General features: G+C 34.4%; 2 protein-coding genes across 20 annotated transcripts in view; both read left to right on the forward strand.

Moving 5' to 3' along the window:
* Window positions 1-7,559, forward strand: part of LOC120887408 (echinoderm microtubule-associated protein-like 1) — a 99,379-nt gene extending 91,820 nt beyond the window's left edge. Inside the window, exons 3-4 of the mRNA XM_078037433.1 lie at window positions 5,561-5,612; window positions 6,069-7,559. Coding sequence (XP_077893559.1) covers window positions 5,561-5,612; window positions 6,069-6,096 — 80 coding nt within the window. The 3' untranslated portion in view covers window positions 6,097-7,559. The remainder of the gene's footprint in view (window positions 1-5,560; window positions 5,613-6,068) is intronic.
* Window positions 7,560-7,729: 170 nt separating this feature from the next.
* Window positions 7,730-25,601, forward strand: part of LOC144374668 (adhesion G-protein coupled receptor V1-like) — a 51,717-nt gene continuing 33,845 nt past the window's right edge. For 2 of the 19 annotated variants that reach the window (XM_078037430.1, XM_078037431.1), the window contains exons 1-8: window positions 8,172-9,165; window positions 16,032-16,260; window positions 17,254-17,516; window positions 19,862-20,037; window positions 20,781-20,905; window positions 22,684-22,844; window positions 22,947-23,093; window positions 23,423-23,546. In XM_078037430.1, the coding sequence (XP_077893556.1) occupies window positions 19,901-20,037; window positions 20,781-20,905; window positions 22,684-22,844; window positions 22,947-23,093; window positions 23,423-23,536 (684 nt within the window). In that variant the 5' untranslated portion in view covers window positions 8,172-9,165; window positions 16,032-16,260; window positions 17,254-17,516; window positions 19,862-19,900 and the 3' untranslated portion in view covers window positions 23,537-23,546. Of the gene's footprint in view, window positions 9,166-16,031; window positions 16,261-17,253; window positions 17,619-19,861; window positions 20,038-20,780; window positions 22,845-22,946; window positions 23,094-23,422; window positions 23,547-25,601 lie in introns of all 19 variants that reach the window. The other 17 variants (XM_078037414.1, XM_078037413.1, XM_078037423.1 and 14 more) reach the window with 13 other exon arrangements.

Genomic DNA, 25,601 nt, shown 5'->3' on the forward strand with positions numbered 1-25,601 from the left:
ATAAATTAGAGTGAAAACAGCATCTAAGACATTGGGAGGAAATTATGAGTATGTGATTTTTCTAGAACCATTAGGGACAGTTTTTTTTTTTTTAAATATTAGAGTAAAAACCCTTTCCATGAAATCCATGGACACACTTTCCTTGCCTTTTACAGTCACCTGTTCAAAACTTTCATTGAACATTTATTGTGTGACATTACATCTTCTAAATTTTGTAGATAAACTGGCAAGAATCAAGGACTACAAGATGCTTTTATGTAACCTGTTTCATAAAGGAAATATTACAAGTAATAAAAAAAGCATATTTTCCAAGAGCATCTTTTTCCCCTGAAAAAAAGGCAGCAATCAAAATTAATTTAAAAAGAGCATCATGATGCCACAGAGAGTGAGGAATTTAGAGCATGTACAACAACAACAACAACAACAACAACAAATATATCCTTTTAATTCCAGAAACACAGGAGGCTTGTGGCATAAGGATTGAAAGTTGGAAGCCAGAATGGGTAACTATCTCAATATTAAACAACAACAACAAAAAAAAACTGGGAATGCAGGTCAGAGGTAGAGCACTCTTGGGTTCAGTTTTCAGTGCTGACAGCAAAATCAAACTATACAAAACAGAAAAAAATTACCAAATAAATTTCTTGCCTATGTGCCTAAAATGTATGTACAATAATTATTCTGACATTTATTTAATATTTTTACTAAAACAACTAGATGGAAAAAGTGTAAACAGGCTCTCTGAAGCAACACAATCAAAAGAAGTAAATTAGGCCAGGTGTGCCTGTAATCCTAGCAGCTCAAAAGGCTGAGGCAGGATGATTACAAGTTCAAACCCAGCTTCCTACACAATGGTGAGGCACCAAGCAAATTAGTGAGACTCTTTTTGTAAGTAAAAGTCAAAATAGGGTTGGAGATGTGGCTCATTAATTGATTGCCACTGAGTTTAATCCCCAAAACTCCCCCAATAGAAAGCAAGTACAAAATAGTCAAGCAGAAAATTCATTTGCTTCTTTAAAATGTTTGAGAAGAAAATTTCAGTGAACAGTATTTGTTGGAATCACACCTGAAAAATCAAAAGCAATCTGAAAGTAGATGAAAGTGCTTGGATGATAGCTGAAATCAATGGAAATTAGTAGCACTTGTGGAGGGAAATGATATTGGATGGTTCCAGAAAATCTCCTTCTCCCACATGACTCTTTGGTAGTCCCTCCTGCTTTTAAAAGATTAAAGGAAAGTGCATGGGCACTTGAAGTGAGAAAAGAAACTCATTGATTAGTTTTGATTCTTATTTAAGGACAGCAGTTACTCTCTCTTACTAGGTACTTTAAAGTTTTAAATAATTTTTACAAGGAAACCACCCATGTGTAATCAACAAAAATATAATCCTTGGCATTAATATGGAATATTATTAGTTTTAATTCAAGCGTGGCAGATTTGAAAAACAAGAAGAAGTGTAGAATGGAAGGATAAGCCAAGAGAAGATACTAAAAATGGGGAAAATTTTTAATAACTCCACAAAAGTTTATCCAAATGGCCAGTGAAAATATATTCAAGCTCATTATTACTACTCAAGGAAATACAAATTAAAACCACAAGATACCATTACATACATATATATGACAGAACTTAATAATTGAAAATATATATAAAGAGCAACATGATCTTTTATGTATTCTAATAGCAGTAAAATCTGTACTAGTTTGGAAAACTGCTTAGTATTATTTCTTAAACTTTAAGATATACATACTTGATGACAAAACATTTCTATCCCTGAATATGTACTACAGAGTAATTAACTGCATAAGTGTACCAAGAGACATGCACAAGAATAAAATTATGTCATTTGCAGGTGTAATGGTGAAACTAGAAAACATAATGCTAAATGATATAAGCCAATTCCAAGAAACCAAAGGCTGAATGTATTCTCTGATAAATGGATGCTGATCCACAGTGGGAGTGGGGGTAGGGAAGAATGAAGGGCCTTTGGATAGTGCAAAGGAGAGTGAAGGGAGGGGTGAAGCATTGGGGATGGGAAGGACATTACAATTAAACAGACACTATTAGCTTATGTATATATGTATAATTACAGTACTGGTGTGACTCAGCACCATGTACACCCAAAGGAATGAGAATTTATGCTCCATTTGTGTACATTGTGTCAAAATGAATTCTGCTTTACTGTCATGTAAAACCACTTAGGACAAAAAATCACAGTACCTGGCACATAGTAGATGTTCAATAAATATTGTTAAAGTAATTTACACAAAAGAATGTTCATAATAGCAAGTTTTATCAGTAATAGAAAAACATTGTTGGGCTGGGGTTGTGGCTCACTTGTACAGTTCTCACCTAGCAAGTGTGAGGTGCTGGGTTTGATCCGCAGCACCACAGAAAAATAAAATATAATAAAAGCATAAAAATTATCAACCATAAAAGAATAAATTACATCTTATGAAGAAAACTGGAAGAAAATTTAGTACAACAAACACCATTATCAGTGATGCTTCCATATAAGAGATGACAATATTCTTTTGTATATATGTACCACATTTTGTTTATCTGCTCATCTATTGATGAATTCTTGGGATTCCTTCCACCTTTTGGCTACCATGCACATCTCATTCTGTAAGGATTAGTGGTGTTGAGTAAATTTTTGGCCCTTTTTTTGGAAAAATATCTAGGTAAGTCCTTTGCCCATTCTCTAACCAGAATTTTAAAATAATTTATAAATAAAAATTCTTTATACATTCAGGACATGTATTGGAGACATGATTTTCATGATACTATTTAGTATTTTAGTAGTAATTAGTACTCACTCAAAATAAGTTCAATTTCCTGTAACTTTGGAAGGAGAATCATAAGAAATAAGGCTGGACTAGTGTGACTTAAGGTTATCACTTTCTTTAGGAATATAAAACACAATATCAGACCATATTTAAGCCACTGTTTTAATTTAAAGTGGCTATCTACTTCAGTGACAAGAAAAATCTATTTGTGAACTTAGTATTTAAATAGTTTTTTTAATTTTATTTCCCCAAAGCACATACATTATATGGGCAGATGGAAAAACATTTATATAATGAGAAATTGTTAGATATCATACATACACAGTTGCCTAAAATTTATTTTCAAATACATTGCTGAATTGCTGTTACTGATAGCAATATTTTAAAGTTCTTTTTGTAGAAAACACTTTTTTGTTCTTTATAAATTGATCCCCTCCATGGTTGATTATAAATCTTGTTTTTCATTTTTGTCCTCATATTAATTCATATGAACTCCTCTTTATAAAGATGAATTTTAGTTTTTAAAACATTCTTCAATCATTATTTAATAGGAATAAGAAAATAATCTCATTTCCCAATTTACAAATTCTTTATGATACAATTTTATATTCACATGAAAATATCAAGTCTGTCCTTCATTGCTAAAGACATGAGAATCATAAGAAATAAGGCTGGACTAGTGTGACTTAAGGTTATCACTTTGTTTATCTGCTCATCTATTGATGAATTCTTGACTTCAGTAAATTTAGAGTAAGTATTGGTTCCTTTTTTAGGAGGTCTCTAGTTTAAAGCTTCAGGGGAAGGTGTATTGTTACACCGCCTAAACCTTTTAGGCACATGACTTCACTTCTCTGTGCTTCACTTCCTTTATTTGTGCCATGTTTATGATAAAAAGGCTTATCTTACAGGGATGTAATAAAGATTAATAAGCTAATGCATAAGAGAACATGGACAGAGAAATACAAAATAGTCATCTTTTTTGGTTTAATATCTAATTTTTAAGTGTTTATAAAATAAGTCATTTATTTTAGTAAATTCTGCCAGTTTTGGGGGGAGGGTATTTACCATGTGTTAAAACAAATTACTGACCAAAATATATAGGAGTTTATGTGTTATTTATGCAACTTTTCTGTGAATGTGCTGTCGCTTCAAAAGAAAAAAATAGAGAAAAGGCTTACTTGGAAGACAAGTTCATTAAGAGCCATTCTAAATATCCTAAAGGCTAAGTTCATTGGGTATTTAGCAAAGCCAACATGTAAAAAGGATCTGGAGCCCATGAAAGAGTATGATTAATTTGTAAGTAGTTCAGTATGATAATTTGCATGTCAGTGTGGAAAATTTAGAATATAGGCTTTCAAATGTCTATACAGAAACTAGCTTAGAATATTCTTAAGCTGAAAATTTTAAAAATATTTTGCAAATTATTGGATGAAGTTTATGCCAGAATCATGATTTATATACCAATAAATATAGAAAATCTCAAATTCTAAATATCTGAATTTTTTCCTGCTTGACAACCTGTAATTATTACAGAACTCTATTAAAAAGACATATGCTGGAAATGGAGTTGTGGCTCAAGCAGTAGCGAGCTCACCTGGCATGCGTGCGACCCAGGTTCGATCCTCAGCACCACATACAAATAAAGATGTTGTGTCTGCCAAATACTAAAAAATAAATATTAAAAATATTCTCTCTCTCTCTCTCTCTCTCTCTCTCTCTCTCTCTCTCTCTCTGTCTCTAAAAAAAGACATATGTAACCATTTGGGTGGGCTTAAGCTAAGTAGACTGTAAAAAATTAGTATCATTGTAGCCCTAGAATCCAATAAAGATTAAATAAGTTAACACATAAGAGTTATGTTGAACATTAGTGGCAATTTAGAAATTGATGTCAACAAAAACTTAATAAAATGCTTTAACCATTTCTAAAATCAATATCCATCTTTATTAAGAACATTTTAAAGTGGAGTTGAGAAGAAACATTAGAAATTTTAAAGCAGCAAAATAAGTGATTATGCTAGTAAATTTCACTTTTAAATTTTTAAAAGTACAGAATAAGCAAGTATTATATTTTTGGAAACTTTATATGGTAATTTCACCTATTTTTCCTAATACTTTAATGTTTTATTTCTTAGTCTAGAGATTAAGATATTACTTCAAATGATAGTCACTTAAATTATTTTTATTGCTAATCTCTTAATAGCAAAACTTCTCCAGGTAAGTGCCTCTGTGTTTCATACATAAAGTAATTATTAGGAGATGAATTAAAGTTAATGGACCAAGTTCTCAAATAATATTTTACCATTTCCTTACTGAGAAAAAAATATCCCTGGATGCTTTTGAGATATTGATTGAAATATGGGGAAAATATAAACTTTGCACACATTTTCTAGACACTTAAAATCATTAAATAGATTTAAGTTTTATTTTTTTCTGAAAGAAGTGATAATAATTTGTTACATTTGTTCTTGCATAACATACCTTTATATAATTTTATATGATATTTATGCATTATTCCACTTTGAATTTTTCTGTCAAAAGAGCTGAAATATAGAAGCATAGTCCAATGTAATTGATTTAGAAAAAATAAACTTTCTTTCTTTTTGAGAGGGAGATACAAGAGAAGTTTTGGAAAATGAAACAAAACCAAAGATTTGCAGACTAACAAACTGATTTTTAACTATGATTTCTCAGGATTATAACATAGAATATTTATTTTCATGGTTTCTTGATACTGAATATACTGGTTTTATTTTTTCTTATAAAAATTTTAGGAGAATCCTTTATGGACTCTGTATGCAGAAAAGTTTCTGAAGATTTGAAGTGGTAAAGGTTTTCTACTTTATTCTGTTGTAAAACAAAGATATGTAATTTTTTTTGAAATTGCTGAAACTCAAGTATGTTATTCTTAAAAGAATATGAAATCATTCGTAGGAGTTTATCCTGTTTCATGCAGTCACAGTTACTAATAAATAAAAGTAACATAGTTTTCTTGTTTTAGATATTTTAAATTATTTTTGTAAATCTAGAAGATGTTTAAATGATATTCACTTTTTTACTGTTTGTTTTGCTGGTAATAATTTACATGTATATTGTATTTGTAGAAAGAGGCTTTGTTTAAGGGATAATAAAGTACACAGAGTAGTGTAAAATAACTGTTTTATTAAATGTATTTAAACTGTATTTAAAGATTTAAATGCTTGATGATGCTTTCTCTAGTAACAAAAATTGAGGCAAGAATTAAACAATGCAGTTTTAATTTATCTTTTTGGATATTCTTAGCAATTGGAAGCTTGTGGTGAGGAGCTAGAAGACAGAGAAGATTTGAACCAAGCTGTTACTTCTCTCATGAATCATGAATGGACATAATGTAAAAACTGTATTCATCTAGACACCAATCTTCTTAATTCCAAACTGATGAAACAATGAATATTTCTTCATGCTTCATTGTATTTGGTGCTTGGTTTTCTCAAAAAATATAAATTATAATGAAAGTTGCAATTTTAAAAGTCGTGCTTTTCTTTCAATTTTCTGTTTGTTTTACTTTTTATTAGCTCTTTCACAACTAATACACCTAAAATGTTTTAAATTATTTTTATAATCAATACAAGAGTTTAAGTTTCTTTGTAATTTTACTACTTAGGGTAATAGGAATTTTGAAATATAGAGTCTGTAGTAGTTCTTTTTCACAGCAATGAAACAGGGCATATATGTATTAGTGACAAAGTTAAAGGAACATAAATTTTGTTTATAAAATTTAGTATTTTGTTATTTATTTTTTTTCTTTTAAAAGTCTGTGTATTATACCTATGGTTTTATTTATACCGATAACTCGTTCTGTACCACTGAATAACACCATTAGCCCAATGCAATATTTTTGCAACTTGATTTGAAAGTTTGCCCTTGAGGCAATTAGAAATTGGGATTGTGCAATTATTGATTAAACTTAAATTCTTATCTTTTTTTAAAATTAGAGATCTAGTTTGCCCTTTTTATAATCATCAATTAATTAGAAAGAACTGGACCAACAGAAAAATGACAGAAATTGGGAAAAATAGATGGATGGTTAAGCAAAGATATTGCACAGTGCTGCAATGAATTCATAAAGGAACGACAAATGACAAGAATTGGTGCTAAGAAAGACATATTTTTTTCTTTGATGGCTTAATGATCAGAAGTAAACTTAATCATGACCAGACCAGCTTCCAGATTACAGTAGTGCAGACTATAGATTAAAAAAAAGTTTTCTTTTATGTGGAGAGTAGAAATCTGTGATGAGGAAGATACTTGTGGGGCAGACATGCCTTTGCACTAGTACCCCCAAATGACAACAGTATCATATTTGCTGCTAAGTCTGAAGAAGAGAAAAATAATTGGATGGCAGCCCTTGCTTCTCTTAATTAAGCATCATATAGCTGAAGGCAATTTTTTTGTAGTTCTATGTATGCAGTACTGTAGAAAAGATTTTATAGAATTTGTATGTTCTATAAAATGATAGGAAACTGGAATCTTTAGTTGATTAGTTTTCTCTGTTGTATTTAAAATGTTTTTTTATTTATGTATCAACAAATTCCTTTCCTTTTGGTTTTCTTCTTAGATTTGAAATTCCAGATCCAGAACCTACTGAAGCAGACAAATTGGCAATAGAGAAAAGTGAACAGCCATTCAGTGTTGGACTTCGAAATAAATATGTCCAACCAGGACAACTTAGGTTTTAATTGAATATTACATTTTCTATGTGCCATTAAATGTTCAGTTTATAGTAAACACAAACGTTCTTAGCTCTTAATTTAAATGTAAGTATTAGTGTTAACTTGGTGATCATTAAATTTCCAAATTTCTTTATCTGTGAAGCTATTTTAAATAAATTCTCTGAAGAAATGTAGCATGCTATTTGCATTAGCTCTTTCAGGCATGTGATATGTTTACAAATCAAAGTAAAACTGAAATGGGAAAGGGAGGGGCAGCGTGGGGGATAAAGGAAAAAGAAAAGCAGCCAGTCAGTCCGGGGTGTATCCGAGAAAACTCGGTCCCCGCTGTTTCCTTCCACCTCTTTCCCATAGAACTAATGAACACATAAGTCGGAATTCTAAATTAAGAAGGGTCCTACACAGAGCCTGGAGACCCGGTCACTTCCCTTCCCTTCCTCCCCAAGTGGGCTGTCCAGGGCGATAGGGTGACAGGCGGTGGGGTTCTGCTTGCAGGGACAATGAGGTGCCAAGGGGCTGGTGATGGCCCGCGGGATCCCAACCCATTGGAGGGCGGTGGTCCTGCATCCCTGGGCTCCTCAGGACAACTCTCCACAAGCACCAGCTGCTTTCAGGCGCAGAGACGCGGTGAAAGCCCACAGCGGCAGCGGCTCCCATGGGTCAAGTTCAAGGCCGCCCGGGCCCCTGGCTGCACTGGAGGCCGCCTGGCGCGGGCGGGGAGGCTCCGCCTCGCGCGGTGGCGCCAGGTGGGGAAAAGTTTGCAGGAGCGCTGCAGGGCCTCGCCCGACCTGACCCCCGCTCCCTCTGTGGCGCCTGGTCAGGCCCAGGCCCGAGCACCCCGCGGCGTCCCCGCCCCGAGCCTCCTCCTCCGACCCCACGGGTCGCCCGGGGGAAACGCCTTGGGGCTCCTCGGGCGGGTCGAGGAGCAAGTGTCCCGGGAAGACGCAAGGTTCGCGCGTAGGATCCCCCGCTGGGGCGCTCCGGAGGGCAGCCCCCGAGCGGCCCTCGCCCCCCGCCCCCCGCGCGGCGCCCCGCTACCCCAGTGCGCAGGCCCGGCTGCCCCAGCGCGCATGCCCTGGGCTCGGGAGCGCTGCCGGCCCCCAGCCGCCCACGTGATCCTGTTGGCTGCTGTCGGGTCCCAGCCGCCACTGGCTGTGCTGCTTGGACCTCTTGCGGCCCAGAGGTGAGTTTCCTGCGTGAGCAGCGGCGGGGGCGTTCGTCCCCACTTTGCTTCGACCTTTGCGGGCTCGCCGGCGGGTGCGGGCGGCGAGCGTCTGCACTAGGCGGAGGGACGCTATGCCGCGGGAGGGAGGGCTCCTTGTCAATTTTTTTGTGCAACCGGAGCCTGTGGCGCGTGGGCGGTGAGCGCGGGGACCCTGGCGTGGCAGAGCCGTGGATGGACCCGATCCGGGCCTTGGACTCCGCAAAAAGCTGCGGTCGCAGCGACACCGGGAGATGCGCTCCTGGGTCCGTCTGGGGGCCGGCTGGACTCGGGCGCCCTGGCTCGCTTCGTTGTCGGGCTCAGACAAGGAAGACAATGGGAAGCCCCGGTCCTCTGCCTGGTCCTGCCCAGACCCCCACCGAGGAAGCGTAGCGAGCCCACCTTGGCCAAAGAGGACATCATCGATGGGTTTGCCAGGACCAGCTTTGTCCCTTTTGAAGGGCTGAAGGTAAGCTCCCCCTGCCCCCCCGCCCCCCCCCGTCTGCCTTTACGCACAAAAATTGGGAAAAAAAATGGTTTCTGTGTTCCTTCCAGAAACAGCACTGTTACTTGCACTTGGCTTCTGCTCCTAACTTTGCCACTCTCTATGTATTTAACCCTAAGAAAATGTCATAATCCTTTGTACCTCATTTTAAAAGTGTTGAATATATAGATTGCTACTACACCTTCCAGCAGTGGAAGTATGTGATTTTACAGATGACTGAATGCTCTGAATAAGATTAAGAAAGCTTTCTTTTTTTTTTTTTTTTAACAGTGTCTACAGGTCAATCCAAAGTGCTATAAGTGATAAGTGTCCTCAGCTCTTAGATTGTTTGGTATCATTGGAAACTCTAGTATCGAGTTGTTTTTTTTAAAATAGGCTCAAATTTTCACTTGTCTTAGTGTTTCACTTTGACTTGTAGTGATTCCTACTTAGAACTTTAGAGAAGATGGGTTAACTAGTGCAGAGGATGACAAGATGTCTGGAAAAATCATTATTTGAAATACTCTCCATATAAATAAATAAATATTCTCCCAGTATTAGGAATTGAACTTAAGGGTGCTCTTCACTGAGCTACATCCCCAGCCCTTGTAAGAATTGCTTTATTTTGAGGCATGGTCTCCCTACATTGCCCAAGTTGGCCTTGAACTTGTGATCCTCCTGCCTCAGCCTCCTCCATAGCTAAGATTGAAGGCATGTGCCACCATGCTTGGCACTCTGGTTATATTATTTATTGTGCTGCCATATGAATTTTCCACCTGTTCTTCTAACTTAATTGTGTGTATGTATATATATATATATATATTTATTAGGGGATTCTATCTTAAAATGAAATAGCAGCATAAAAAAGAAAAACCACAAGTATTACAGAAAGTCTTTAAATAGATATTGGTTTTAGTTTTACCATGTATAACCTGTGTATCTTTGTGCAAGTTATTCAAATCTCTGATCACCTGGCTCCTTGGATGTGAATTCGAGTGATAACATTGCTTATATTTCTTTATAGAGTAAATGCTGGCGTTACTCAAATAAGAAGGGCTTAGAATTATAACTGTTGATAACTCCTTCAAAAAGATATTCTAAGAAGTAAAATGGGCCTATGAAAAATTCTTTTTTTTTTTCATCCATTTTTTATTGGTTGTTCACAACATTATAAAGCTCTTGACATATTATATTTCATACATTAGATTGAAGTGGGTTATGAACTCCCAATTTTACCCCAAATGCATATTGCAGAATCAAGTCGGTTACACATCCAAAATTTTACATAATGCCCAATTAGTAATTGTTGTATTCTGCTACCTTTCGATCCCCTACTATCCCCCCACCCCTCCCCTCCCATCTTCTCTCTCTACCCCATCTTCTGTAATTCATTACTCTCCTTGTTTATTTTCCCATTCCCCTCACAACCTCTTATATGTAATTTTGTATAACAATGAGGGTCTCCCTTCATTTCCATGCAATTTCCCTTTTCTCTCCCTTTCCCTCCCATCTCATGTCTCTGTTTAATGTTAGTCTTTTCTTCCTGCTCTTCCTCCCTGCTCTGTTCATGAAAAATTCTTTAAACATAAAGTCCTATCCACCTGTTCATCATTATTAATTGTTACTATTGTTAGGCTTTTCATGCAGAATGCATGCTACTTAATTAATATTTGGATTATCAGATATGAGTTTTAATTTGTGGAATATAGTTTTTCTTTAATGTTATCAAGACATATTGCATTAATATTTATTGGTACTATCTTTGCCTTCCTAGAGAAGTCCCTACATTATCATGATTTATTTCATTTATTGAACGTTTATTTTAAATAAACATTTAAGAATGTATATTTGCTATGCTCTGCTTTAGCTATATCAAATTTTGACACACAGTGCTTTGTTTTCAATGTCATTGAAATTACATTGTGATTTGCTATAAAACCCTTGTTTTTTTTGTAAAAGAATGCTTTTGAAATTTATTCCTGTCCTAATTTTTTTTTTATTTGCAATTGGTTTGTTGACAAAACCAGGTCATTTGTTTTATAGTTTGTCTTACTCAAAAATTTGGTAATGTATCCTTGTCACATGTTTCTTTGTCCCCTCTATTTCCTTAAATTTGACTATTAAATCTAGAGCCTTAATTAGGTTTTAGTGACACATCTCTGGCAAGAATATAGTAGCCAGGCATGGTGGCACTCGCCTGTAGTTTCAGCTACTCTGGAGGCTGAGGTATGAGGATTGGTTGAGCCCAGGAGTCAGCCTGTACAACATAGGGAGACTCTGCTTCCAAAAAATAGAGAGAAAAAAAAAACTTCATAGGTATTATTTTTGTGTTACCATTAACTGACAGTAACATGTTATCATATTTTCTAATGTTAGCCATCAACAATTATTGTCTGCATCTTAACCAGTAATTGATAAAGGACAAGAGTGTATGTAAACATTACTTTTAACTGTTTGTTGAGATATTTCTATAAAACAAACGCACTCATATCAGCAAGTTGACTCCCTAGATTAAATTCAGTCAGAAAAGGTCATATGAAAATGGGATAATTTCTTTCTCTTTACTGGATGTGTTTTTAAATAATGGTCTTGTTCTCTAGCATGAACATGATGAAGAGTTCTTTTCTTAGTATCATTATGAAAGCACAGAATGAAACATATGTGATTGTTTTAATTATGGAATCATGACACCAAATTTGTTCAGATTTTTGCATTAGAGACCATCCTGAGTCCCTCTAACATGAACTCCAATATATTTTCACAGTTTTCTTAATTGTTTTCAAGATCATCTTGTGCATTTTTATTACTATTATTATTATCAATATATATTATACAAAGTAATGGGTTTTACTCTGACATTTCCATATATACATGTATCATATTTTGATCATGTCTACCCTCCATTCTACTTTCTCTTGCTCTTTGCCCCACTCCACAGTATCCTTCCCCCTTCCCAATAATTTCTTTTCTCCTTCAATTCATCTTCTTCCCACTTTTTACCCTTTGAAAAAACACTAAGGAATGGTCTATTTGGATTTTTTTTTGTGTGGTGGTGGTAGGGAGGGGAGAACTAGGGATTGAAGCCAGGGGTACTTAGCCATTGACATCCCCTGTCTATTTATTTTTACTTTGAGACAGGGTCTCACTCAGTTGCTAGGGCCTTGCTTAGTTGCTGAGGCTGGCCTTGAACTTTTGGTGCTCCTACTTCAGCCTCCCAAACTCCTGTGATTACAGGTATGCACCACTATCCCCAGCTCTAGTTGGATTTTATGGTAAGTCTATTTTTAGTTTTTTGAAGAATCTGTAAATGGTTTTCCATACCAGCTGTACTAATTTACATTCTCATCAACAGTTTATACAGATTCATATTTTTTCCACATTTCAACTAGCATTTGTTATTTTATTTTTTGCTTTTGCTTTGGTTTGTAGATTTATATGACAAGAGCCATTCTGAATAGGGTGACAGGAATCTCCATGTAGTTTTTTGTGATTTATTAAGGCTAAAGATATTATTTTTACATATATTTGTTGTCTTGTATTTGTATTCTTTTGAGAAATGTCTGTTCAGATCATTGGTCCAGTTACTGATTGGAATATTTGTTTTTTCTGAAGATTAATTCTCTGTCAGATTAATAGCTGGCAAAGATTTTTCCCCATTCTATAGATTTTTCTCTTCACTCTCTTGGTGGTTTTTTTTTTGCTGTGCAGCAGTTTTGATTTATTGTAATCCTATTTGTCAATTGTTGCTTTTGTTTCCTGAGATATCAGAGTACTATTCAGGAAATCATTGCCAGTCCCAGTATTTTGAAGTGTTTCCTATATGTTTTCTTCCAGTAGTTTCAAAGTTTTATGTCTTAAATTAAGATTTTGATCCATTTTGAGTTGATTTTTTTCAGGTGATTGAAATCTAGTTTCAGTCATCTGCATGTGGATATCCAGTTGTCTCAGTACAATTTGTTGAAAAGGCTTTTCTCCAGTATATGATTTTTGGCACTTTATTGAGATCAGCTGTCTGAAGATACATGGGTTTATTTCTGGGTCCTCAATTCATATATATATATATATATATATATATACATACATAGAGAGAGAGAGAGAGAGAGAGAGAGGGGGGGGCGGGAGGGAGGGGGGGAGGAGAAATTGTAATAATTGTATTATCTATAAATAGGAAGATATATCTTATTTATGTTTATATTCTCTCTTTTTAATATTTATTTTTTTAGTAGTAGTTGGACACAATACCTTTATTTTAATGTGGTAGTGAGGCTCGAACCCACATGTGCTAGGCAAGTACTCTGCTGCTAAGCCATAACTCCAGCCCCTTTATATTCTTTTTGTTGTATCCATGTATATCTGTTTTTATATCTATACCAGGTTTTTTAAATTAAAATAGCTCTGTAGTATACTTTAGTTATTTGCTTGTTTAGTCATTTGCTTATTTATTTTTTGCATTACAATTCTTAATACACCTTTATACCACAATTTATCATATCTTTAAGGTATGTTGACACCAAATTCACATCTTCATATTTTATATACTGATGAGGGTCTCTATAGTATATTTTAAAATAAACGATTACAATGCCTATATCCTTAGTCCTTTTGCTCAGAATGATTTTGATTATTTGTGGTCTTTGTTCATTCCAGATCAATTTTAGGATTTTTTTTTTCTATTTCTGTGAAGAACTGTGAAAGATGTCATTAGTATTTTGATTGTGATTGCATTGAATCCATAGATCACTTTCAGTACTATGGCTGTCTTAACAATATTAATTTTTCCAATCCATGAACATGGAAGATCTTTACATTTTCTACTCTCTTATATCTTTCTTCACTACTTTCCAGTTTTCACTGTAGCAATCTTTCGCCTCCTTGTTCAAGAAACACTGATTTCTTTCTCAGTCCATTCATTACTGATGTATAGAAAAGCTATTGATTTTTGTATATTGATATTGTATCCCTACTACTTTGCTGAATTTATTTATCAGTTTTGAGTCCTTTGGTGGAATCTTTAGGATTTTCTCAGAATATAATTGTATTATCTGAAAATAGGGACAATTCAACTTCCTCTTCTCATATTTATATCACTTTATATATTTTTCTTACCTAATTGCTCTGGCTAAAATTTCAAGCAATGTACTGAATGAAAAGGTTGAGAATAGAAACTCTATTTTCTGATTTTAGAGGAAATGCCTTCAGTTTTTCCCCATTCAGAATGATGATGGATATAGGTTTATCATATATAGGTTTTATTATAATAAGGTATCTTCTTTCTATATCTGATTATTCAGAACTTAATCATGAAGGACTGTTGAATTTTACCAAGGACTTTTTCTGCATCTATTGAGATGATCATGTGATGTTTACTCTTGATTCTATTTATGTGCTGTATTACATTTATTGATTCATATATATTGAGCCATCATTGCATCATAGGAATGAAACCAACTTGATCATGATATATGCTCTTTTCAATGTGCTGTTGAATTCCATTTGAAAGTATTTTATTGAGGATATATATCATCTATGTTCATCAAGGACATTGGTCTATAGTTTTTTTTGTTGTTGTTGTATCCTCATCAAGTTTTGGTAACGGGGTGATACATTGCAAAATGAGTTTGAAAGAGTTGCTTTCCATTTTAATTCATGGAATAGTTTGAGGAGCATTGGTGGTAGTTCTTTAAAAATCTGGTAAAAATTCATCAATGAATCTGTCTGGTTCTTATACTTTTTTTTAGAATTTCCAGTGTATTGGTATATAGTTTTACTCAATATTGCTAATGATCCTATGAATTTCAGTGATATGTGTCATATTATCCTTTTTTCATCTCTTTATTTCTTTGGGTTTTCTTTCTTTTTTTTTTTTGGTTTGTTTAGCTAAGTATTTGTCAATTTTGTTTATCTTTTCAAAGAACCACCTTTTAGTTTAATTGATGTTTTCTATCCTTTCTATTCATTTATTTCCTGTTCTGATATTTATGTTTTATTTCCTGCTACTGATTTTGGATTTGGTTTGCTCCTGTTTTTCTAATGCCCTGAGAAATATCATTAGATTTTTTGTGTTTGCTGTGGTGATTTTTTAAATGTATATACTCATAGTTATAAAATTCCATCTTAGTACTGCTTTCATTATACTTCTGAAATGTTGGTAATTATGCAACACTGGCTGAGTCATAAAGAATTGAGTGTATGTCTTAGTTGTGATTATTGATCCTGAGTATATTTTAGTTTAAGTTTCCTATGTTGTGAAACAGGAATATTTGTTTCTTTGAGGATTTTGTAAAAGTAGTCCTGAGTAATTCATTTCAGATTGTAATGACAACTTTTATTACTGCTTAAATTTTTGTTTTTATTTATTTTTAAAGTTTTTGGTACTAGTGATTGAACCTAGGAGTGCTTTACCACTGCGTTACCTTCCTTATTACCCTCTCTTTTTTAAAACAAATTTTTGAGATGATTTTGCTTAGTTGCTGAAACTGGCCTTAAATTTGTGATCTTTTTGTCTCAGCCTCCTGAGTTGCTGGGATTCTAGGCATATACCTCCATGCCTAGAGTATTAGATAAGGTTTTAGAGGGAAAGTAAGAGAAGGAAAACTTGGAAGTGAATATTCAACTCTCTGTACCAAAGTAAGATGACTTTCTTCTTTTTTTGAATCCTGCCAAATATCACAAAACCTGGACAAAAAGAAAATAAAGGTTTTTTTTTAGTTTTTTTTTTTCAATGTAGTAAGAAAAAGTGGGAGCAAGTAAGTATTTTCTTATGCAATATCTTAGAAGAGTCTTCAAATCTTGTATAAAATAAGTGGTTTTTATCTTGAAATTGCATATAGACACTGTCTTTTTCTTATTAGACTGCAAGTGCTCCTGCAACCCCTCTAATAAATAAGCACCACCCAACTTTTTCGAGGTCCAATACTATTTCCAAACCATATGTTTCAAACATCCTGCCATCAGATGCACCCAAGAAGAGGCGTGCCTCCAATGGCAGCATCTCAGAGTGCCCCTCAGGACCTTACAAACATACAGGAGAGGCCAGCTTCTTGTGTGGTGAAATCCACAAGTGTGGAGGAGACTGATAAGGTGGGTAGGTTTGTTTTGTTTTACAGGATGAGCCAAGGTTACATAACTTAGACCCCCAAGAAAGTTAGTAACAGTTATTAATATGTAATAACATGAATAAGTACTTAACTAAAATTGGTACTGGGAAAAGATTATATGTAGTTTGATGCAATGAAGAATAAGTTGCTATTTTAAGGTGCGTTTTTTTCAAGCAAATAGCTGTTCTTTAAACATTAAGTCTTACTTAATGTGTATATTACAGATGAAAATGATTATTTTCAAATGAAAATGTTTTTAAACAACAGTCTTCGTGCTAATTCATGGGCTTCTGATTTGTATGTCTTCTTTACCTAATTTTGAGATTCTGCAGAGGAAATACTGGTGTCTACCTAAAATCAATACTCTATTTTTTAAAATGATCCTTTTTTTTTAAAGAGAATGAGAGAGGAGAGAGGGAGAGAGAGAGAGAGAGATAATTTTTAATATTTATTTTTTTTAGTTCTCGGCGGACACAACATCTTTGTTGGTATGTTGTGCTGAGGATCGAACCCGGGCCGCACGCATGCCAGGCGAGCGCGCTACCGCTTGAGCCAAATCCCCAGCCCAAAAAATGAGCCTTTTAATAGAACACATTGTGATTACCTTTATGTGTTCTTATGTTCAAAGCATTGTTCTATGCATTAGCTTCTGTTTTTACGGGGAATGTTTTCACTGTTTCATCATTAAATTTGGTCTCTGCTCTTGACTTCTGAGAGGTAGCCTCACATCAGGTTGACAAACCTACCTTCCATTCTAAGATTGCAGAGTATTTTCATATAATAAAGGAATATGAAATTTTATGTAATGCTTTAAAAATGACCCCTCTTTAAAAAAAAAAAAAGGAAAAGGTACTCTTAAAATGATCACTTGAGGTCGAGAGTTGACCTTCTTTCCAATGAAATATCCACACTCATTTCAGCATTTATAATAGCCCTTCTTATTTTCATTTATCATTGAATATTTTTGTTTTGACAGCTGTAATTACCATCCTTGCTAATGATGATGGCCCTGGAGTTCTATCATTTAACAACAGTGAGCACTTTTTCCTGAGAGAGCCAGCAGCTCTCTATGTTCAGGAAAGTGTTGCGGTCTTGTACATTGTTCGGGAACCTGCACGAGGACTGTTTGGAACTGTGACAGTTCAGTTCATTGTCACAGAAGTGAATTCTTCAACAGAATCCAAGGACCTGACTCCTTCCAAAGGCTATATTGTATTAGAAGAAGGTGTTTGACTCAAGGTACAGTATGCAACTTTAATAAGGATGAAGCTTATAACTCTAATATTTACAAAATATTTTTTTCTGCATCCTCAAAAGAAGAAAAAGATATTTCCAACTTAGGTGAGAAATAAAGACACGATTAGATTATTATGTGACAAGTGCTAATGTACTATATAATATGTATAGAGGGCAACTGAAGGAATTTACTATTAATAGAGAAATATGTAAATAATAAAAATACACATATTGTTTTTTATTTTAAATTCCAAACTTATTTAAATGGTATACTTCACTTTATATGTAAAGCATAAGCCAAAAAAAGTTCCCAGACCCAGTCAGTCATTTCTTTTTGCTATATTTTAATTAAACAGCATGTAACTGCTGCTTCAAACTGTTTGAGAATAGGAATAGTGTTTGAAAGAGAAAAATCCTGGATTTGAGATTAATTATGAATGTGATCTATCCTTATATAAGTTTAGTTTCCCAACTTATTTTTCTATATATTTTCCATTCCTGTATATTGATTTTCTGTTCCTACTAAACTTTATTTTTAAAAATATAGTTGAAGTTTAAATTAGTTCATCGCATTATCTTTAGACATTTTTCAAGCTAGCTAAAATACTGCTTTAAAGAAATATATTTGCAGCCCTTTCCTCTAAACTAATTCATCTATCAAATAACTTTCTCAATTTTAAGTTTTTGTAAAGTTCAACATATTTTTGTTCATTTCTTAAACGTTCTTCCAAATTTAAAATCTTTGATTTCTTCAAAGACACACTTAAATTGTGAAAAATACAAAAGTTCAAATTTGAAGTATATTAAAATTTTTGTTAAAAATACAAAAGTTCAAATTTGAAGTATATTAAAATTTGTCATTGCTTTATTCACATTTTTTCTCTTAATAATTTTTTTTGTAATTTAAAATGTTTAAATTTTTTTTACTGTAATATTTTGTGTCTTTTTCTTGGCGTGTATTTAAGTAAAACTTTTGTTCATTTGGTAAATTAAACATTAGAGAAAATTGGATTAAATATTTTTGGCTCACACAACTGTTTTTGTTCCACGTTTTTATTTTGACATATAAATAGTAAAATGCACCAATTCCAAACATATGGATTAATGATTTTAAACATAGTATACACACATATAATGACCTGTATTAGTCAGCTTTTCATCACTATGAACAAAATACTGATAAGAACAACTTAATGGGGAAAGATTTATTTTGGCTTAGCGTTTCAGAGGATTTTGTCTATGTCATCGGGCTCCAAGGTAGAATCATCTTGGTGGAAGGGTGGAGTTGAGGAAAGCTGCTCAGCTTATTGCACCTGGGGAAAACAGAAAGCAAGAGGAAAGTGCCAGAGAGAACCCAGACCTTTCCAGGACAACCTCTATCCCTTGTGACCCATTTAATACAAGTAATCCATTCAGCCATCAGTGGATTAATCTATTGATGAGATCAGAGCCATCATGATTTATCACTTTCCAAAAAGTCTACCTCTGAGCACATGAGACTTTGGACAACATTTCATATCCAAAACATAATACCTCCACTCAGATTAAAGATATTAACACTACTATTACCCAGATGGTTCTCTTTTGCGTCTTGCCTTTTCAAGAGGAAACCACTTTGTAATGTTTTAATTGACTCATTTTTGCTGATTCTTGAGCTTTGTATAAATAGGGACTTATAGTATCTATTTTGTGTTTAGCTTCTTTCATGCTTCTTTTGTGTGGTTGCAGACATCCGTAGCTGATCCTTTTTTATTGTTGAATAGAGTTTTATGGAACAGATCACCATTTGTTTATCCATTTTCCTGTTGATGAACATTTGGGTTGTTTCTAATTTGTTCCTACTATGGCTTTTTTGTAATATATATATTTTAATTGTCAATCGACCCTTATTTATTTATATGTGGTGCTGAGAATTCAACCCAGTGCCTCACACATGCTAGGGAAGTGCTACCCCTGAGCCAGAACACGAGCCCCTCTACCATGGCTTTTTAATGGTGAATCCTAGACTAGAAAGACATTAATGAAGTTATATAGCCAGAGCAGGATAAAAAAGTATCCCAAAAAAGGACATGAATTTAATATTTTAATATTTTATTCTGTGTTATTTAAAAATGTCATTTATTTTTTTAGACACTTCCATGTAGTGTACCACAGTGTTGAAACTCCCAAAAGTAATAACATGAAAATCCCAAAAGTAGCTATCACATTATGGGGACCATTATTAAATAAAAAAGAGGTGCTGTTTTTTGAAAGACATTATTTTGGTTTCTAAAATGTTTAGTAAATTTCTCTGTGTTTTGCAAATATATTCTATTCTAGTAACTTTACTTTTTTAATTTTGTTTTCAGGCCCTGCACATTTCTGCTGTATTAGACACAGAACCAGAAATGGATGAGCATTTTGTTTGCACCTTGTTTAATCCTATGGGAGGTGCTAGACTAGGGGCGCAGATTCAAACCTTGATAACAGTATTACAAAATCAGGCCCCTTTGGGGCTGTTCGGTATTTCTGCTATTGAAAATAGGTATAATTTATTTATAAGAAAATATCACTTCTGAAAATAAGAAAGAAATAATTTTTGACATAAGAAAATGCAAAAGAAAATTGAGGTGTGATTATGTAAAGTGGACTTTTAAAATGAATTCCAGAAGACAGATCCATAGTCCACAAGCTCTCTTATAACAGAGAACATCAAAGACTTAACCATGGCCTGCTTAATGGTGTCATCAGAATTCTTATTTTCTCATAGTTCACACTTCTAGGAAAAGGCCTGCATTATTTTGTGATTTTAGAAATAAAAAGCAAGAAAAAATATAAAATATACTTGGTCACTGAATCCAAATACATGACTCTTTAAACATATTAAAATGATTATAGTTATAAAATTTCCTTTGGAAACTGACAGATTTTTATATACAGTATTTTAAGAGATTTAGTTTTATTCCTATACTAAGAATTTCCTGTTTTTTCCTGTCAGATGTTTTTGATTTATGTGTGAAAAATTCAAAAAAGACAGTTTTAAAATGTGTAATGTTAAATTACTCATCTTCAGTATTTTCTGATTATGAGTGTTGCATTTGTACTTATAAAAACTCCATAAATGAATATTTTCAAGCACCCATTTGTCTTGAAAATATTCATGTATCAAATTTGTGCATGTCATTTTGGTTATATAAATGTAGAAGCATATTAAGCATATGCTGGTAATGTGGTATATATTTTAAATATGTAGAAATTATATTCTTTTTCTGTTTTCCACAATTTCAGAGCCACTTCTATAGATATTGAAGAAACCAATAGAACGGTATACTTAAATGTGTCGCCTACTAATGACATTGATTTAGCTGTGAGTGTGCAGTGGGAGACGATATCTGAAACAGCCTTTGGCATGAGTATGTTTAGTTTTTTATGAGAACAAAATGCTGTAACTCAGAAATGTTGCATGTATAAGATTTACATTATTTCCATGAATTATAACTTATGGATTTATTAAAAATGGGAAACAGATATTTAATTTTATTACTATATCCAAGAATATTTATTGAGTGCCTAGGTATGGTACTGAGCTCATGGAGCTTAGAATTTAAGGTGTACCAAAATAAATAAGTAAAAATCAATGTGGAGGAATAAATTATGCAAAGAACTGGGTTGGAGGAACCTGGGAGACAAGAGGGGGAAGCTTTAGAGGCAGGAAACTCAGGCATAAAAGGACATGTCATAATTGAAGAACCTCAGTGAATAGGGAGTACAGAAATAGGGGAGATGCAGAGATCATTGAAGAACTTGAGAAATATTTTATGGATGTCAATCTTTTATCCCAGAGTTAATGGAAAACCTTTGAGTGGTTTAGGCATGGGGAAGATGGTATGGTATGATCATGTTTGCATTTTTAAGTGTTATTCATAGGACCGTGTAAAGAATTAGTTGGAGGCTGGGGATATGGCTCAAACGGTAGCGCACTCGCCTGGTGTGCGTGCGGCCGGGGTTTGATCCTCAGCACCACATACCAACAAAGATGTTGTGTCTGCCGAGAACTGAAAAATAAATATTAAAAATTCTCTCTCTCTCTCTCTCTCTCTCTCTCTCTCTCACACTCTCTCTCCTCTCTCACTCTCTCTTTTTTTAAAAAAAAGAATTGGTTGGTATAGCAGAGAAGAGAGGATGCATGGAGATGAGCAAAAGGGCAACAGATGATAGAAGTTTAGAGCAGGTGATGAACTGGGTGCAAGGGCGAGGCTGAGTCCCAGATGACTCCTATTTCCTCAGCTTGTGTGGTAGGATAGAGTGTCTTGCTACTGACTAAGAGATATGTGAAAGAAGGCTAGGTGTTGTTTTGATGAGGGAATTAAAATAAATGTGTTTTAGCACATGTTAAGTTTGAGTTCCTTTTGAGAAGGCGTTTATACTCAAAGGAAGGTCTCTGCTGCAAGATAGACTTAGGGATCTGACATGTGTTACTGTTTTTAAAGTCATGGACATTGATTTAACAATCTGAGAAGAGGAGCTCTAGACAGAGAAGGGAAGAAGACCCAGCCTGAAAATTGAAAAGCATCAGATTGAATGGCTAGGGATAGCAGAGTGATCTCACGAAGGGGATTTGGAGACCTGGTGAGAAATACAGGAGAAAACAGTAGATTGCAGATACTAGAAGAGTGTGTTAAAGGGTGGGAGACGGGCTGGGGCTGTTGCTCAATGTCAGAGTGCTTGCCTAGCATGCCCAGGGTCCTGAGTCCAAACCCCAGTGCTGGAAAAAAGAAAAGAAAGAAATAAAACATGTTTTAGCATATTTCCCTTTAAAATTACAGTTAGCAAGTATTTATATTTAAATAGACCTTGGGAAAGTTTATATGGCTATAGAGTGAAGTATTAGTACTCCTTTTGTTATCCATAATTGTTATTTTAAGTTACTATTTTTAAGTTTTCTAGCCTCTTTCTTTCTCTCTCTCTCTGTCTCTGTCTGTCTCTCTCTCTCTCCTCTCTCTCTCTCTCTCTCTCTCTCTCTCTCTCTCTCTCTCTCTCTCTCTCACACACACACACACACACACACACACACACACCATGGGGAATTCATTTGTATTGAAGTCATTAGTCTCAATGTTTAAATAACAAATTAGAGCAGATAAGTTTGAGAAGGAATTATGCACTGGTAAATAATGATTTATGTTTTTAGGGGGAATGGATGTTGTCTTTTCCATATTTCAAAGTTTTTTGGACAAGCCAGTTTCTGGCTGGTGTTTCTTTACTTTGGAAGATTCAGTATATGGTATAATGTTAAGAAAATCATCATTTACTATTTACCGATGGCAAGGGATTTTTAAGGTAACATTTAAGGTAAACATTGCTTATTTTTTTCCACAGTGCACAAAATAAAATATACAAGTAAATGTGAGATACATTATGAGTTAACTGTTTTTTGTAATTCTCATTTTCTAGGATTTAAAGATACAAAATCCTAAAAATTGTGAGGCCTTTAAGATTGGTCTTTCCCCCTACTTTGTAATTACTCATAAAGAAAAAAATGAAGAGAAGTCTTCTGTTAACAGTGTGTATACCTTCACATCTGGATTCCAGTTATTCCTGGTAAAAACAAAATCTTCATTTTATATTGCTTTACCTAAAAGAAATTCAGATTTGTAAGACTGATCTAAATGGATGACAATGTATATTCTATGTTAATGAGTAACAGGACTTTTTGCAAGTTGATACAAATTGTAGCATGTATCTTAACCTGGGGCTATTTTTGTTCGCTTGAAATGATGTATGCTTATGATATATGCATACCTAGTGATCAGAATAGTTTTAAACATCGAGTCTTAAACATCAAATACTAACTCATTAGTATAATATTTAGTGCCTTTCTGAGTTAAACTCTTTAAATTTTTATTCCCACTTTTCTGTCTTCCTTGCAGGTGCAAAAAGTCATTATTTCTGAGAGTTCCCAAGTAAGATATTTTACTTCAGACAGTCAAGATTATTTAATTGTTGCAAGTCAAAGAGAGGATTCCGAAAAATACTGTAATTGAAAGTTATGAGGTAGGGTCTAGAGATTTGCTATAAAAGAAAACCATAGTTTGTGGTAAAGTAGTAAAGGAGAATATGAATATTGATTGGTCCCAATTAACTTTTAAACAACAGTTATGAATATTATATGTTCTTCAAGAACCAAAGCAAATGTAATCATAAACATGAACATTTAATCAGAATTTAATTGAGTTGGAAAACATTATGGAGAAAAATCACACAGCTAGACAGATGGTATCACTAAAAATTCATGATTAACATTGCCAATTGGGCACTCAGCATCACCCCAGAAATTTCACATTTTTCTAGCACACTACATATTATAATCTCCTTAATGCTTAATTGATAATTTTTGTCTCTCGTGCTTCTGTACATGCTTCTTATCGCCTCATTTTCAACTAATGACCTCAGTGAAATCAAAGTCACTAGAGGGAGATTACTTATTTTCCCAACACCAAATTCAAAATCCCACTTAAAAGCCAGTGTTGCCCCTCCCTCCTGCTGCAGCAGAGAAGTGTCCTTCTGGAGAAGCCCTTTCTTTCACATGGCTGCCCCTCAGCCTTCATAAGGTTTAGTTATTCCCTCCATAGCTGGCATTTCTTTCTCTACGAAATTATTACAGTTGGCATAAATAGTTGAGAATTGTTCAGTTTACAGCGAAATCCGTTGATCTCTTCCCTTTCTAATTTCTTTTTTTTTTTCATTTATTGTCTCTCCTTTGTGGTAGGACTTTGTGAGAGAAGTGTCAGCTAGCTTTGTCTACTTCTCATACTCACCCATGGCGACTGGGTTGCCAAATCCAGTGGATATGTTTATCACTGTCATATACAACTTCCCACCAGCATGAGACTTAGTCATACCCAAATCTCAACCCCCTCTACTCTTGCTTTATGATACCACAAGGCTTTCCTTCTTAAGAACTCTGTCTGCTTAGTCTCCATTGCTGGATCCTCCTCCCTTTTCTGAATCAATATGTCTTAGAGTATTCCATAATTCAGTTTTAGTTCATATTTCTTCTTTCTTTTCACCTACTCTGGGAAATTTCATCAGTTCTGTAGCTCTTCATAGGAACATTAGGCTAGCTTTACATATCAGCTATAGGCTAATGTCTTTCAAATCATATCTGCAACCTTTCCTCTGTAGTCCAGACTTGAATGTCTAACTGCCTATTGATGCATCCACTTAAATATATTTTAGGAGTGTGTTATAATGTATATCAAGCTGAACTGTAATTAATTTTCTCTATGAAACTTGTGTTTGAGTATTTGCTTTTATCTCGGGAAATAGTAACCTCAGAAATGCAAGTGCTCAAGGGAGAATTCTGTGATATATTTTGTTGAATTACCCCCTTTTTTTCTTTCACATCTAATTGATCATTAAGTGTTCTTGAATCTATCTCCATAATATTTTTGAGTATAGATATTTCTTTCCACCTCAGCTCATCTCTGTCTAAGCCTAGTTCTTATCTTTTCTTACCTGAACTGCTAGTCTCCAAGCTAGTCTCTGAAGTTCTCTGATCTCCTCAGATTCAGATTCATTCTCTATTGGTAGCGGGAGTAATCTTTTAAAAATATTGATTCATGTTACTCATTTAAAAAATTTAGTGATTCCCAATGATAATAAATTTAGCATTAGTTAGTATGCTATATATGTAGGATAACCATATTTCTTCTAGCCCAGGATAGCACTGGATCATGCCATGTCCTTGTATAATTATTATTAATATTTCAATCTCTAAAGAACCCCTACATGAATGGTAATTGTATGGTCACCCAAGAAAGGATACTTCATGACTTCCCCTTTCCTGTCTTGACTGTTCAACCTCTTAGCACTGTCAGCTTTCTGGGCTAGTTTTTATTCAGAGCATCATAACCATCTGTATCTTAGAAACTGTCATGTCATTTCTTCTATCTTCATTCCCCTAATACATACATTTCTTTCATCATATTATCCTGACTTTTGGCTTCAGTACCAGTTTTAATTTATGGTCATCATTTGTTCAGTTATTGCTATGTGAGTTTTTGCCTTTTCCTCATCGTTAATAAGAGTGATAAAGGAGGAGGTCAG

The sequence above is a fragment of the Ictidomys tridecemlineatus genome, unplaced genomic scaffold (assembly GCF_052094955.1).
Source record: "Ictidomys tridecemlineatus isolate mIctTri1 unplaced genomic scaffold, mIctTri1.hap1 Scaffold_81, whole genome shotgun sequence".
Lineage (NCBI taxonomy): Eukaryota > Metazoa > Chordata > Mammalia > Rodentia > Sciuridae > Ictidomys > Ictidomys tridecemlineatus.